This window comes from Schistocerca cancellata, chromosome 4 (genome assembly GCF_023864275.1).
Source record: "Schistocerca cancellata isolate TAMUIC-IGC-003103 chromosome 4, iqSchCanc2.1, whole genome shotgun sequence".
NCBI classification, from domain to species: domain Eukaryota; kingdom Metazoa; phylum Arthropoda; class Insecta; order Orthoptera; family Acrididae; genus Schistocerca; species Schistocerca cancellata.
In genome coordinates, this window is record NC_064629.1 from 814148583 (window position 1) to 814166438 (window position 17856).

The following is a 17856-nucleotide window of genomic DNA, read 5'->3' on the forward strand; positions in this document are numbered from 1 at the left end:
GAGTGAGATCGGTCTATAATTATTTTGTGTAATTTCATTGGTCAACCTAATAACAAAAAATTCATCGAGATTGTCGTTCTTAGTTACTTCCACAAAACTTAACGTAAAAGAAACACACCCAAAACTGACTTTTCTCCGCTCAGTCAATGCAAAATCAAGCTCCGTCGTTGAGCGAAATTCTGACACCGTTATCGTAACTTGTTGCGCTCGAGTAAAAGCAGGGTAATATTAACTAAAAATATTTCAGGGAAACAGGTCTTCTTATTAATAAGCAGACGCAACATACATGTGCGCATAAAAAATGTATCCGGCAGATGCAAACGCTGGCGAAATTGCTTTGAAACCTCTAAATACACGAAAATATTGCCAATTTATGACATGTTTGTAAGATCATAAAAAAAAACTAAATGGAAAATTAGTCTCCCCGGAATATTATTTTGTTCGCCACGCGCGACTCATGTAAATACTCGATCTACACGAAGTAACTAGTTTTCACTGTTCTAGATGTGACTGTAGTAAAGTTTTCATCTTACTTTACGAAGACAAGTGAGTGACTACACTTCTATAAAACAACAATAAAGTCCACAGCACACGCTACTGTTCCGCCAAGAAGTCCTTTTTTTAAATTTATTTTGAGCTGACTATGGATGTCGTGAAACCGAAAATTTTCATTTCCAAGGAACATTCAACAAGACTTGCATTTTAAGAGAAACGACACGAGGGGCTGAAAGTAAGAGCAGGCCGTCCGGGGAACAAGCGCTCACCCGAAACGCTGAATACAGTAAGTAATATAAGAGCTCGCTCCACGGACCAACTTGTTAGTGGTTACGTCCCATTGAGAGCGAGAGTCTGGAGGACAAGAAACGTAGCGGAGAAAGGACTGCAAGAGATGTTATGAGTCGTAACGATTGCACGCACCGGTAAACAAGGAGAAAACGCACGCCCGTTGACCCGCCGGTAAGGACGAGCTTGCGATATGGAGCAGCCGAATTTAAGAGCGCAGAGAGAACTACTTACGGCTGCCAGGCTTGTAAGGTATTCTGGAGGGAAACGAGAAAAAAAGGTAGGGGCTGTCTCCCACTTGGCATACATTTCACTCGGCCCTTGAATGGCTTAAACGCTCCATAGTAGCGAAGCAACCGAATCGCAACGTAGAAAACGCTAACTGGAATTTTATTGCATCCTCTGATGTCTGAAAGCCACGATCGCAACTGCAGTTCACAGAAGTTTCATTAAACCTGCCAAAGTCACAGATGTTTGTACCTGTTGTACTGACTTCTAACTCAGACTTATTGAATTTTCGAGTTATTTCAGATTCTTTTTCAGATGGCTGTACGCAAAAATTCCTTTACTAAACGTGGTTGTATAATCATCTACTAAATACTAAAAACGCCGGGTCACTATTTGCGACAAATAAAAGCTAGTTAGAATATGATTCAGCCACAAAACATTTTAAAAATGCTTTCTTATTCAGAATACTCGCTTTGTTATTTACGAGCTCTCTAAAAGATTATTTTAAATGTTTTACGGCTCGAAATTTCACATTGCTATAAATTCGTCTCTGAAACAAGCAACAAATTTAAATGACAACCAAGCAATATGCTAACGACGTCTGGAAAGGAAAGATAATGCGAGCGTTCATTAGCTTGAAACTAGTAATGGCTCCAAAATAAGTTCAGCGTCAAAAATGATTAGACGCAGTTAAATGACATTAACTTTACAGTGACACTTCATTCTATCTTTCACGTCAACATAGTGCAAGAATGCATTCGGTTTTTCATATTATTTCATGGAAAGACCACTATGCTCGTACGAGGAATATTTTGTAATTAGCACGAAGATGAGCTTAGACCCGGAAATTAGTTACGGCTATGCTTGAAACGTTTTTCACGACATCGCACAATTATTTACGTCACATGTGTATTGCCCAAACTCCCTTAATGTTTTTCCCAATTACTACGTGGAAAATTTCGATCCCGTAGCATTATCAATGATTAAAATCTTACGTAATTCTAATAAAATATTGCGCATCTGCGTTTGTCATGTAGTTTTAACATCAACAACAACAAAAATTTAAAAACAACCAATGGAGTGATTTTCACAGAACAGTGTTACACACACCAAAAATTCGTTTGGATCTTTTTAAAAAAGTAAGTGTGCCTAAAGAGCAAGAAACGTTTCATGTCGCAGCCCCGCGGTATGACTTCTCGACGTCTCTCATTTATTAAAAAAGGAAAATGAAAGAAAGAAACTCCGGGACAGAAAGCTACCGATCAAATATAATTTATTTTGCTAATCGGCGACGTCAGAAATCAGAAGGCTTCGGTGGAAGAATCCGTCGTGCTTATTTTTTGCTATTAGTTACGGCTAAGAATCATCAATTAAATCAGGAGCTGTGACAGTCGCCAGATTTTTGTCAGTGACTTTGCAGATTTTGCTATTTCTCAATCGGATACGACAGAAGAAGGCATTAAAATGGTGTAAACGAACTGTTTATAGCGCACATGAAACAATTAGGCTACAGTTTTGGTACTGTGCCACAAGTATACATAAAGACAGAGATGGAAAAGACATATGCTAGTTAAGCTTACCTATTACGGATGTTTTAGAACCCGTGCCTGTTTATTAGGTGTAAATACACAATACTGCAACCAGTCACTTTTTTGAAATAGTTATTTATTCATTCCATGAGCCGGTTTTCGAAATAATTTCAGGCGCATCTTGAGATGGTTTTCTAGAAGTTACACAGCTATTTCCGGCATGATGGTGGGTGCAGTTCTCGTCACTCAGCACCTTGCTTGAAATAGCTATGTAACTTGTGGAAAACCATCTGATGATGTGCCTGAAAAGGTTCGAAAACCGTTGATGGAGTGAGTAAATTACTATTTTAGAAAAAGTGACTGGTTGCAGTTTTACATATTTACATCGTATGCTAATTATTGAGACAAGAAATTTCTAAATATGTTGGAGTTCATATGAGTAGTTTGATGACAAAACCGATTACATTTTGTTTTCCTCCTATGTACAACTGGAAGTAACGCTATTTTTTCCCCATAGAGAAGCACGTTGGAAGGCATGACTAATCGAATCAGAATTTTAACTGAAAATTTGCTTTAACTAGAGATGAACCATCACGGATACATTCGCACAGAGATTTTTAGAGATAAAAATCTTTGATGTAGGATGGAACTAAGCTTTTAAAAGTCTGAACTGATTAATACATACCGTATACAAAATCTAGCGGTTTGTGCTTGTTTTCTTCACAAGATAAAGTAGGATTTTTATTATATATTTGTTACGTCTCAATGTTCTATGTTTAATGCACGTACAGTTTTCTGCGGCGAAACTTTTTTTTCTTTCATGCCCATTTGCTTTCAGCCTCACAATTTCTTAGCTGATAACTCGGACAATTTACACCTTAGTAATAATAATGAATGACATAACTATGACAAACTGGATTCCCTTGAACAGTACTTCGCTTTATCTCTCTGTTGTCCAAGACATCGAGACGCCGCTCGTCTTATTGCAGGAGCACACCAATGGGAATATATTTACAATGCTGTCAAAATTCTGTTAGAAAGTCAAGATTCGTGTATACAACTTTAATTCCAAAGAGCTGTGTGCTTTTGTTTCAGTTCGTAAGAATTTTAGCTTCGGTACAGGATCTAACTGACAGAGCTTCTTAATTAAATCAGCCAGTTCTATAGCGAGCTACTTCATTACGCCGAAGGCGCCGAATTGAAGAGTTCGCTTCTTGTTCCGAGACACGTAAACAAAGAAGCAAATTTCAAACGCACTGGCGCGTCATAATTTAGCCATTCCAGCTGCTGATCAACGCATTTTCAGCTTCCTTCGAGGGATAATATTCCAGATGTAAGAAAATACCGGGAAGTTTATAACGAATATGCCAGTTTGTTCAGGTACATGATACATACAATATTTGAGCAAACTTTAAATATGTTCTACAACTTGGGGTCCCTGAGTCGGAATTATGCGACAAATTATAAAATTGTAATTTTTCATTATTGGTACAACTATCTGAATGTTACAGTTAAAACACATAAAAGCGATCGTAACGTAACGTTTGAGTGCAGGCGAACAGTTTAGAACAATATTCGCTATCCACCTTTATCTTCTGTGTTCAGTTTTAGCTACAATACCTCTAACAAAGCTTTCAATGATTGTAAAACGAGCAAAAATAGATGAAGTAACGCAAAACAGATGTAACTTTTGGTTGAGCTGTGTTTACACAGGAAATATCCGCTTTCTCAAAAAGAGTTTCTCAAATTTCAAGTAATATTTTACTCCTACCATCACTTCAGTTGCCTTGTAAGGTAAACAGCATCATATGTCTTTAAAGACATCAGGTCAAATAGACAATGTATTGTCCGTTCATTTTAACATTTTTTAATTCCCCGATCACTTCAGTACCTTATCAAACCATACTTTTTTTTAAAAATTCCTTCATGCCAGTGAGTATCTACATTGAAATCAAACTTTATACATTTTAAACCTCAGTTACTGTAAAAAAAAAAAAGTCTTAGGCTGTGGACCAAGACTGAGAGGATGAATCATTTCATAAGCCAGGTATTGTTTTAAATGCATAATTATGTTATCATGGCAGTCCTCGTACTTTTTGTAATTTGATACTTCATCTACAGTTATACTTTGCTCGAAGCGGACTGTTTTCTTTGGGAGCACTATTTCTTTTCGCTTTTAAATGTTGATAATATAACAACAGGTTATTGGGGACAACTATTAGTTTCCCATGTACTTTTTGCTCGAAGGTTGCTGTGGACGCAAGGAATAAAAATAATTTTTTCGAGAGTGTTTTAAAATTAGATATACTTTAGTTAGCGCGACGGAGATGTATTATTTCCATACAATGTCTTTCCAAAGCTTAAAGCTAGGAGTGTTGCAGCGAGTCGCAGATGGAGAAATGCAGTAAATTTCGTGGATTATTATTCAAGAAAAATGGCAGCTGCGCAGAAGTACGCAAGGTAGCTTTTGTATCGATTACGAAAGTATCGCCACGCCTCGTACAGCTATATAGAACGATCCACGGCTGCAATGCACGTTCCATTGTGGTTTTAAACAATGTAGCGCGTAATCTGTCTTCGGCAGCACAACGCTCCAACGCTAGGCGCGTTATAAGATGGGCTGACAATATTTAATTAGCATGGAAAGAGCGGCAAATCAGAAATTAGCTTGCTGGGTGAGCCGGCGCAGTCACGAGCAGCTTTCACTTCACGACCAGCGGAAGCTGAGACCGTGATTGCCCCACATCGTGGTTAAAATTACATGACAGCCGACTTGTTCTCTGCGCTTCCACTGCATTCATTTCACAATTCTCTGCGTACAGTCTCACCTTATGTGCGGCAGACACTGTTTTCTCCCACTTTGCAGAACAGCGGTCGCCTTAACTGACCACATATTCTCTCTGCACGTCCTGCAGAAAACACTTGCAACACACTGTATTTAAATTATTTATCCACAAAATAATAACTTCACTAAAATATGATTGTTTTTGTGCACGATTACTTCGCCTCACAATAAATAATACATGTGAAATCTTCAGCAATTTTGCTACATCAATGAATTAAAAGCTCTCATGAAATGTTTCATTGAACTTCGTTTCTCGTTGTTACTCTTCAACGGGATTTTATCCCCCACGTACGGGACACGGATTCAAATAATTAAGAAGTAGAGGTCCAAGATCGGCTCTTCGACATTCCTCTAGAGTGATTTAAGGTAACGCCGGAACAAATTATTCGTACTAGTCAGACAGAGACCTTGCGGTTCAGGCTTCCAACATCCCTACAGCTGGCTAGAAATTTGTATCATATAGGAGTCTTCAATTTCGGTAATACTGAGTGTGCGGCTATGGCAAGTTTCTGCTTGTTTAAAAAATAAAATGCTTCATGGAACTGTGTCACTATTTCATATCTGCGTTCAGTGCGATCAGTAGCTCTTGTAATCAAATGCTGAGAAACTGATCAACTGGGACGTATCAGCTGATATTCTGTCCATCTTCTATATTGTGTCCCATACAATACAGCGAAATTTTGTAAATGTTTTATTAAGAGAACCAATAGTCGCTTTAACACTTCTTGTTTTAATACCATAATTAGCTGATTTGCGGTGATTCTTATTCGTCAATTGGCACATCACATAATTCCAACAATGAAAGGTCGCCCAAATACACAACAGGCTTCCATACAATCAAAGTACTGATATCGCACTATTTTCTGGGCACATAGCGGAGTATACTCTGCTTATTTAACGAATGAACTTTTGCAACGAACATGGAGGTTATCTGTATTCATTAAATTGTAAGGAAAACGAAATCTTTTTGCATTTGTCAGATGTTTAATTCCTACAACGTATTATCTTCGTATTTCTAACTCAAGAAATGAAATGAATATTAAAAGCTCTAGGCGTATAACGTAATGTAAGATGCTAAAATGAATTTCTGAAGACTCTAAAAATGTAACAATTACAAACAACTGTCTGGACTGATAATGTCGTATTGTACTGAAAGAAATCAAGACACCATTTTTCGAAGTGGTCACTGAAAATTTAGAATATCTGCCGTCCTAATACCAAGAAAAGAGAATAATATTCGGTGGGCGGATCTCAAATTTGAATGAGCAACTACTAGTTCGAAGACGGCATTTGGATTCGTACACAAATGTCAGTTACATCAATTAGTTTAACGGTATATGATAATAAAAAGCTGCTAAAAAAAGAAGACAAAGGCTTTGTTTTGTCAGTTATTTCCGTATAGTTGTGATTAGTGTCTGATGTTGAGACATAATGTGATTTTGTTGATATCCGGAAAGTGTGCAGGAATTTAAAAGCCAATAAAATATTCTCGGATGAACTGCTCTTTGCTAGATACATGCAAAAAAAACTGTAACGAACTAACAGTTAAATGAAGCTGTAGTTAAAGTAAAATAGAGGTGCCTAGCGCACATAGAGAAAAACAACTATGACCTTAGACAACGAAACCATTTCATAGATAGGGCCTCCACACGCATGTCAGCAATATAAAATTATGAGCTCACTCGATTCTCATAGAAACTACGATGACGTTCTTAAGAAATAGTACTGTTTCTATAAATTAGTTTTCGACAATTTTGTAGAGCAGTTTTCTCATTAACACAACAACAATTTGTTAAAAAACGAAAAAAAGGAATAGATCTATCTTTAAAAAATTACAATACCTGAGGTTGCTTCGAGTGTCTACATTTATTGTTATTATGGCAAAAGTTCATGATTGCTAGAAAAACTAAGATTTTCCACAATTTCTAAAGGATGCTGCTGCTCCTCGTTGCATGTGCGTTCTACATTTATCCATGGAGTGGGAAAAAAAACCGCGACTCGCATACGCAGTTACAGCCGAGTGTTAGCCGTTTGCAGACGGGATTTACGAAGCGTTATATGTGCTGCGAATACCGGAACGCAGTAACTGTAATAGACCAGAGCGCTGTCGTAAAAAGCTATAGCCCCGATATTGCTCCTGTTCTTCGTCTTTACAGCTGCGACAAATTCATTCCGGCTGAGGCGTTTCCTTTCACGGTTAGCACGCTCCATGTTTTACTTCTATTAATAATGTAATAATTGTAGAACTGACTTTTGAGTTGATGGAGTCTCAATAACTAAGCGCAACATTTTCCAGCCGTGCGCCGGCGTAAGTGCGACTCCTTTGAGGCTGCAGTCAGAAACAAAGGCTGTTTTGAATTACCATGTTAATACATTCTGAACAACTGTGAAAATGGAAGCCATCCTGATATCATCATGATCATCGTCGCCAGCGACAGGTACAAAAACTGGCCCGAGGTCGACATTTTTTTTCCCCCAGGTACGCTATGCTTCTTCTCCTGTTTACAGAATTCCCTTCAGGTATGACTCGTGATTCGTACCTTCTGTGATTTTAGTTTTTTATCTTCACATTTTTCGTTTTTACCTGTGTGGTTTCAACATGCCTGATAATTTCCCGAGATTTGTTCGTTATTATTAACGATGTACGCGAAACGGAAGCTTGGAGTTTTCATCGCATGCCCTCCTTGTATGTCATTCGTACGCAGGAAACCAATTTCTCCCTAATGCTGGGATGGATAAGTCCGTTATGCAGCAAAGGAGCACACCTCAGACGTAACTTCCATACAGCTAATTTTCAAACAATGGGACGGCAGGCGCGCGCTGGGGCGGGCGTTAACATTGGTTGCCGCCGGTCGCTGGTTTCGGTGTCCCACGGCTTCTGATTTATCGCCTTCCACGGAGCGCATTCCTAATGTCAGGAACTGCTTCCGGTAGAGCATCGGTACCCTCCGTTGACACATAAGGGAGGTGCTGTTCACACGGCCACACGTTTCGGTGTACTTCGAAATGCTAATTTCCTACGAACACTAAAATACGGCTACTATATACTTCCGTCCCTATAATAATGCCGCTCAGTCTGCATTTGGCGCAAGCTATCTACATACATCAGTCATCAGCATATATTAAAAACAATCAAACCCAGGAATCTACTCTCTAAAAGGTAACTTACTGTCAGATAAAATTTGAATCTAGTAAAAAGAAAAATAAATAAAAACTGATATTAGACACGATTCCCTGTATGGGGAAAAAAATCATTTGTATAAAGCTTATCCACTAAAGATATTACTTCCACAAAAAAGTATACAAAAGAAAGTGGAAAATCAAATGTTATTCGGTCACCCGGAATGAAAATTCGTCAGGTGATCGCATGTAACGTTAACTGAGGTATTTTCGGTGGAAAGCATTTAATCTGTAGTGGATAGAAGCTGAAGCACTCTACGTGGTCGGTCTCCGTGAAGAAAAACTGAGCTACGGAGAACTGCAGGGCGGCCAAAGGAGTGGGCTAAACAACGTGTCCACGCTCCGCGGCGCCTACAGCCAGACCACACACCATCCCTCGGCTAACTTCATTTTTACTGGCGACACAACAAAAACAAAGCAAAACCTGCCATCTGAGACGCAAATATAATCGCAAAACAATCCCTAACGTTACACTACAACTGTCCATTATATAGATTTTACATGAAAACCTACCTCATGGTACACTAAAAAAGAAAAAAAAACTGAAAACGTTTCATTTATTTTTATATACATTTGTATTTTTGTTGAAACTAAAGGAATAGCATCGTTAACTCAAAAATAAAACAGCTCTACACAAAACGAAAGGAACTGACGTAAACAAATTGAACAATGTAATTACTATTTTTCAGCAGCGATGCCCAGAAATTTTTCATGTTAATGTGATCGGGCGGAAACATACACGCATCCACCATTGTTCAGCTGATCCTCACGTTCCGTCTCTTTCTCTGGCTCCCTCCCCTTGTTTCTACCTGTCTTTTTTCCCCCCCGTGCAGCCGTATCGGCAACAACGCCAAAGACTGGACGGTGTAGTCCGGGGGATCTCATATCTTCCTTCACACTATGCGTTCTACGGAACCTGTCCGGGTCCACCAAAGACGTATCACGTTGTTCGAGGGGTTGTTCATAACGCTGCAGTTTTGGTGCTGGCCGCCAAGTCCGAAGCCTTTTCAACACAGCCTGCATTTTTTCCCCGAACACTACAAAAGGTTAAAGGAAAGCTAGATCCTTGCTACGGTATTTCCCAGTCTGACATGAAAGATACGACTTCAAAACTGAATTTCACTGAAATTTTGAATCCCTGCATGACAATCACGTCCCAAAATAAAGTCAGGAATACCTGAAATGCACTTAGACACTCATTATTTTTTGACGTATGTTCGTCGTCTTGCTACCCTCTTCATTTTCTCGTTATGATATTCACAGAGTTACACTTCTGGTGTGTTGTTTTGACATGCCTGCGATCAAACTTTGACGGGGTTCATCGTTTGTCAACGAAACCTGTCATGTTTTACACGTGCGAATTGAGTACGGATTTCGGCTGTCGCATCACGTGCTACTGACTACAAAATCAACACAGTTGGATAATCACTATGTGGTACGATAGTTTTAAAAAGAAGGAACGACTTAAAAGTCGGTAAAAACTATGTGACGAGAGGACAACACTTCACAGCGTGGTTGACATGGTGGTCTTCACAGCACTTACATTGGATTTGTGGTGTTCCAGTGCACGTGGAAGGATTTGGTGCAGTCACTGACGGTGGACAGAAGCACAGTTTCCAGTGACACTAAGAGCACAAGCGTGAGGCCGGCCCCAGGCTGCATGCTGATCACTAAAGCCTTACGCACTATACATTGGCTACATCCTCGTCTCAGGAGCACCAGCACACTAAGCGCCGTAAAGCGCCACTGCTGCCGGCCAGCGTGATGGCCGCGCATGCGCACTAGCGACCAGCCTCCCGCGCGCGTGGTGGGGGGAGACCATCGCTGTCATCGCCGGGCAGTCTGCTTCCAATTGTTAGCAACAACCAACGCGGAGACACTCTCGATACAAATTATTGTTGCGTACATAGAATGTCTACACTTGCGTACAAATTCCATGCAGCGTAAAACTAATTATTTCTGTTTTACCGAAAGCTGACGACCGAGCAGCAGCAACCACCACCCTGCAACATGCGTCGTCGCAGATCCGCGAAGCCAATGGACGTAGGCCTGTCTCGTAACAGCGCTCAAGTAGATTTCTTCCCAGTTACAGAAAATATACTAGCTCTTCTTTTAAGTCCTACCGCTATGTAAATCAAAGCCGTTTTCGTGTATGAGTGTTTCTCTACGTATAAGTTCACTGTTTATCAACCGTAACTGCATTAAAAGCTGCTTTTTATGTGCGCGATTCTTTTTCTGTGCATGGCTACATTGATCGTTACACATATTAAGAATATATACACAGAAACCTGGGAGATAACAATAATACCCCGTTCTATATACGCTGATAACCTCGCCGTTGAGTGTCTGTAGGCACCAACGTCGTTCTATATAAAAACGGCAGTTTTTACAAAAATATCATCTCATTACGAGGAAAGGACAATGCTGTGGTGAAATGTTCTTCTTGTCTGCATGTATAGAAGTAATTTGTAGTAGCAGGAAAACACGTTGCATTTTTATTTTCATCAATTTCCAAATATGCAGCAACCAGTCGCAAAATCATGTTTTGTTTATTCACTTTTGCAAATCGATTTCAACTGATTAACAGTCATCATCAATACTACAAATACAAGAATAAAAAAATAAAAATAATTAATAACAGTGACCAAATGAATAAATGTACATAAAACAACGTAAACCAATTAAATGTGTATAGACGCATTAAACCATTTAAAATGAACATAAAAATTTACCTTTCAACCAATATGTTCTCTGAGTAGTTGGTTGAAAGGTAAATTTGTATGTTCATTTTAAATGGTTTAATGCGTCTATATACATTTAATTGCTTTACGTTGCTTTATGTCCATTTATTCATTTGGTCACTGTTATTAATTATTTTTATTTTTTATTCTTGTATTTGTAGCACCGATGATGGCTGTTAATCAATTGGAAACCATTTGCAAAAGTGAATAAATAAAACATGATTCTGCGACTGGTTGCTGCATATTTGGTAATTTTATGATTTACGGTTGCTGCACGACTTGGGAACCACATGGAGCTCTCCATTCATTTTTATTTTCGTCGAGAAGCAATGGAATCATTCCACGAAAGCAGGTAGGTGTACTGTGAAAGACGAAATTGCTCCCTGCCCCGTGCGTATAGGAGTCCTGAAAAACTGGGTGACTCAAAATCAACATAAAAAGTGTAAACTACTTCCTGAAACATGATGCAGTTTTCGTAGAAATTCGCAGAAACATTTCTTTTACAACAGAAGAAAGAAATTGGCAAAATAATTAATTTTCCCATCGATAGTGTCACCGCTGTTACAGACCTGAAAATGCTGCCTGTCATTTGTTAAACATATTTTCAAAATAATACAGAGTGAGAATTCGCTGTTAAACGTACTGTGTGCAGAGGAGACACACGTTTAGTAAAATGTGCATTTCAACGAACACAACAATAATCTGACGCACCACATTGTCAGTGTAAAATCAGAGTACCCTAGAACTTTTTTGTTCAGTACTGAAACTAAATTCTCGACTTTCTGTGTATTTCCGCGAAACTCACAATGCGCTCCTCGAAATACTGTTGAAACTACTGATGTTTTACTTCTTATAAAAAAAAATGGTTCAAATGGCTCTGAGTACTATGGGACTTAACTTCTGAGTTCATCAGTACCCTAGAACTTAGAACTACTTAAACCTAACTAACCTAAGGACATCACACACATCCATGCCCGAGGCAGGATTCGGACCTGCGGCCGTAGCGGTCACGCAGTTCCAGACTGTAGCGCCTAGAACCGCTCGGCCACTTCGGCCGGCTTACTTCTTATACTACATTTCAGTCATCCTTTATAGATGGAATCAGCAAATTATGAAAAGCAGTTCACCTGTGTATTCGTATGAATGGAATGCTACTACCATATAAAACTGGAACCATGAATGAACACGCTTGACTTTTCTAGCCTCCAAAACTTTTTGCAGGTACGTTTTTAGCACACACTAAATGAAAACCACAAATTTGGAAAATGCGAAAGGAATAATTGACAATTACAAGTGACATTGCAGTTACAACATGTTACTATCATACATACGCAAATTGGTCGCGAATTCACATAGGCGGGATCTGTTTTTCATCCATGTGAAGTCTGAATAGACGACAGTAAAGAATCAGCTGATATGAACTTTGTTTTTAAAATTTTTCTTTAGGATAAACTGTTGAACGTTGTTGAGCACGTTGTTTCTCTTATCCCATTCTCTTCGACCTCTGCTAATATATGAGTGATATTCCACTTCATACAGCGTACATTTGTTTCGAACATTCGTCATAACTGAATCAGCTTTAAACTCCAAAAGCCAAAGTATGGTGTGTGGGAGGCAATTACATCGCCTACCACAACAATTTGCGTCTCTTCTGTTCCATTCACGAATGATGCGCAGGAAGAACGACTGTGGATGTGCTTCTGTATGATCTTGAATTCCTCTGATTTTACTGCCGTTATGATTTCGCTAGGTATATATGGAAGGAACTAATACTTTGCTTGATTCTTCATGGAAAGTGCGCTCTCGGAATTTTAAGTTGATCCCACGGTTGGATTTGTTTCAGTCTGGCCCGCGGAAGAAATTCGTGGCAGGGTGAGGCGCTCGCATTGCGCTCCGCCCGTGATGCACCTTCGGATATTCCCCATTTTGCAGTTCGCATTTTCCCTCCTTTGTTTTCCTGCTTAATGCATCAGATATATGTTAAGTTCAAGCGGTTCAGTCTTTTAAACTTTTAAAAATGAACAAAGGAAAGATGGATTTTTTTTAAGGTTACAGAAACAACCCCTGACTATGCGATAACTCGTTAAAAGTATTTTTGAGCAAATACTTAAAAATTGCTTGCTACTAATATTTAGTGGATATTAACGCACTAGATTTCAAACAGGTTAATGACCTGCCTGCGGCGAAAAATCGCAAAGTTACTCGTAATTGCTTGTCCACCGGGACTGCCTGTCTCGTTGCAGTATTTTATTTTTCTATTCTTTCTCGTATTAACATTAGTAAATAATTCGTGTCTGTTGTGAACGTATTAGAAAACTGCAACTGTTGAAACTGAATGTGGTTTATAATGAACTAGCTGCAACCAGTTGTCTTTATAGGCGTTTATTTTTCCATGATGACATTTCCAGATGCTTGGCACTCGATCTTCAGATTTATATACATCTGCATCTACATCTACGCGATTACTATGCTATTCACAATAAAGTGCCTGGCAGAGGGTTCAATAAACTACCTTCAAGCTGTGTCTCTACCGTTCCACTCTCGAACGGCACGCGGGGAAATACGAGAACTTAAATTTTTCTGTGCGAGCCCTGATTTCTCTTATTTTTTCGTGATGATCATTTCCCTCTATGTAGGTGGGTGCCAACAGAATGTTTTCGCAATCGGAGGAGAAAACTGGTGATTGAAATTTCATGAGAAGATCCCGTCGCAACGAAAAACGCCTTTGTTTTAATGATTGCAACTCTAATTCACGTATCATGTCTGTGACACTATCTCCTCTACTTTGCGATAATACAAACCGAGCTGCCCTTCTTTGTACTTGGCTCTGAGCACTATGGGACTTACTTTCTGAGGTCATCAGTCCCCTAGAACTTAGAACTACTTAAACCTAACTAACCTAAGGACATCACACACAAGGATTCGAACCTGCGACCGTAGCGGTCCGCGGTTCAAAACTGTAGCGCCTAGAACCGCTCGGCCACTCTGGCCGGCTTCTTTGTACTTTTTCGATATCATCCGTCAGCCCCACATGATGCGGATCCCACACTGCACAGCAGTACTCCAGAATAGGGCGGACAAGCGTGGTGTAAGCAGTCTCTTTAGTAGACCTGTTGCACCTTCTAAGTGTTCTGCCAATGAATCGCAGTCTTCGGTTTGCTCTACCCACAATGTTATCTATGTGATCGTTCCAATTTAGGTTATTTGTAATTGTAATCCCTAAGTATTTAGTTGAATTTACAGTCTTCAGATTTGTTTGACTTATCGGGTATACAGGTCGTGAACAGCGTTTCTTTACCGACGGCGTTACAGAACTTTGCAGTGGTGGTTTTTAAGGTAGCCACCGTAAAATATCGTAAGTAAAAAAAACAACGTTCACGACAAGTAAATAAATGTAAATATCTGAAAATGGGGTGAACGTAAAATGAATATACTCTCAAAAACGCATGGTTCGAGCCATAATTTGCAAGCGTGGCATGTAGAGAAAGGGGTGCCATTCATGTCGGAACGTTACCCCATAAACATTAGCGTCACGAGTGCTATAGTTTTGACTTAATGAGTTAGGAGCAATGCTGTCGCGTTGCGTGATGACTCGACCCGCTAGCGTTAGTACGTGAATTGGGCCTGCAGGTTGCCAGTGCTTGGATTCTATCCGTAATGCACAGCGTTTCTCTGGTGCAGCCTGCCTTTGGAGTTGGCTGAGAGTCTCTGTGATGGTCTCGTGCAAACTAAATAAACCTACAAGAAACCCACGCTACTTTTAAGTCTTCTCTCGTTCGTCCACTACTCGTGCCTAGTAAGCGCCCCGTACAGACGAGCAATACTCACGAATCAGTCTAACAAGATTCCCGTAAAATACCTTCTTCGTGGATGAATTACATTTCTTTAGAATTTGTCCAATGAATATATCTAGCATCTGTCTTTTCTAAAGCTCGTCTTACGTTGTCTTCCTTCCGGAAATCACGATACTTAACAGTTGCGACTGGTTCAAGCGATTGGTCGTCAACGATGTAATCAACCAATAACGGCCTTTCACACTATTTGTATACAATACGTTACATTTATTTATGCTGGTCCCTGCAGCATCCTCTGCAGATTTTTCTCTCTTTTTCTAAATTTATCCTATTTGCGACTTTCCTACACACAACGGCTCGCGTGGAACTTCTGACATTACTCACAAAGTAGTGTAAAACTTCATTGAGGAACGTACCGACATTTCTGTCATATCCGACGATTTCTGCCAGTTTCGAACGACCTACGCGGTTCTGTTTCCTAGATAGTCTTCAGACAAATCACAAGGCGGCTCAGATATTCTGTAAGGTCGTATTTTGTTCCCGAGGTAAAAGTGGTCTCTCGTGGACACATAATCGGAAGAAACGGGGATGAATTCGCCACCACATCATCTAGATTTAAATTTTCCGCAGTTTCTCTTAAATATTTTAGCGAATTCCGAATGTCTTTCCCGAGTTCTCTACAACTAAACTACTGTTCACTCTCTCGTGACACTTATTCTATCGCATGTTAAATTCTAATCTACTTACCCTTGATCTGGTGTATTTTTTACCATTCTTTTGACACTTGACAAACTGACATTCTGCTGCACATGCATTGGATAGAGAAACATGGGATCTTATACAAACAACACAGTTATCCCTAAATTTAGCATTTTATTGTTTTCATTATTTGAAAAGTCCCCTTAGAAGAATTTATGAATAACTGTGCTGATAAACCTCTTACGGCCAGCCGTAGTGGCCGAGCGGTTCTAGGCGCTACTGTCTGGAGCCGCGCGACCGCTACGGTCGCAGGTTCGAATCCTGCCACGGGCATGGATGTGTGTGATGTCCTTAGGTTAGTTAGGTTTAAGTAGTTGTAAGTTCTAGGGCACTGATGACCACAGCAGTTAAGTCCCATAGTGCTCAGAGCCATTTGATAAACCTCTTACATTATTTGATTTTCAAACAGCTGAGCAAAACTGAACGTACTCAGACATTTCTCTCTTTACTTATTCTGATCATCAGTAAACTGACACAATATTTTTAGCGCAACGCAATCTGACTTTCAACAATCCCTACAAAAGAATGGCCCTGACTAACAATAACCTATACCTTTCATGAATCACTTACCTCACAAAAATCTTCATTACTCGAACTACTGCTATACAGCGAGCGCCAATACTGCCAGCTAAATAAAAGATTCTAACCACTGAAGTCACTAACTACTGATAGGCATAGTTAGCAAATGAAAGATTTTGATAAAGAACAAACAATGTATTTACCTTAATAGTGTTCAAAAGTCATTATATATATATATATATATATATATATATATATATATATATATATCAGTTCATGACATCCAGTCTTACAAATTTACTATCTCTGATGGACACACGTCCGGTTCATCCGCTCTCAAAACACCGCCATCTCTCTCCCCACATCCACCACTGCTGGCGCCTCACCTCCAACTGCGCAACGCTACGCGCTGTTCGCATCCAACTGCCCCACACTAGAATATTCCATCAATGCAAACCAGCCACAGACTGCACACAGCACAGTCAGTGATTTTCATGTAGAGCGCTACGTGGCGTTACCAACATAAAAACCTAAACAGCCTACTTACATATTCTGTACACAAGTAAACCTGAGTAGTGCGAAATGGTGCGTGGTGTATAGCGTAACTGCTCTTGAAACGCATTACTACGGGTATTGATTGCACAGCCGCGCGGGATTAGCCGAGTGGTCTATGGCGCTGCAGTCATTGACTGTGCGGCTGGTCCAGACGGAGGTTCGAGTCCTCCCTCGGGCATGGGTGTGTGTGTTTGTCCTGAGGATAATTTTGGTTAAGTAGTGTGTAAGCTTAGGGCCTGATGACCTTAGCTGTTAAATCCCATATGATTTCACACACATTTGAACATTTTTTAATGATTGCACAGTTCCAGAAAACTTAAAAATGAGCTTTGAAAGTGAAGAAAATATTATGATAATTATTGGTTTCAAGAAATTAAACATTTATGGTCAACAGTTTAGTACTCCCCCATTCTCCCCCCCCCCCCCCCCACTCCTCCCTCCAGCAGAGGGAAGGATCCGTGTATTGCGTAGCCCAACTGTCTGCGTGTAGAGTACATCCCATGTGTAAGAGTGAGAAGAACGTTTTCTGAATACTTATGGCACGTGTGTGGGACGTGGAGCGTAGATATCAGCCCGGTATGTATCTAGTGGGATATGGGAAACCGCCAAAAACCACATCTGGGTTGGTCGGCGTACCACCCCTCGTCGTTAATCCGCGAGGCTGATTCAATCCGGTCAGGTTAGCCTCGCTGTGTCCCAGAGGCGCCACGACTATCCAGAGAGATGAAAATATAATGAGAACAGAAAATTTTTGTAGTCATAAAAGGCGAAGTGCAAAGCCACGTAACATCGATTAGTGAAAGCTAAAACATTTCCCATTGATTATCGCAGATGGACTCAATACTTCAGTGGATACGGCTTATCATTCACAAATATTGATTTTGTTTAGCAGGTTCGTAGTGCGCATGCAGTCGTCGATAAAA

The 17856-nt window shown here is 40.0% G+C and overlaps 1 protein-coding gene across 1 annotated transcript in view; it reads right to left on the reverse strand.

Moving 5' to 3' along the window:
- Positions 1-10273, reverse strand: part of LOC126184802 (ephrin-B1) — a 551947-nt gene extending 541674 nt beyond the window's left edge. The window contains exon 1 of the mRNA XM_049927388.1: positions 10109-10273. Within this exon, the coding sequence (XP_049783345.1) occupies positions 10109-10227 (119 nt within the window). The 5' untranslated portion in view covers positions 10228-10273. The remainder of the gene's footprint in view (positions 1-10108) is intronic.
- Between the last annotated feature and the right edge of the window lie 7583 nt (positions 10274-17856).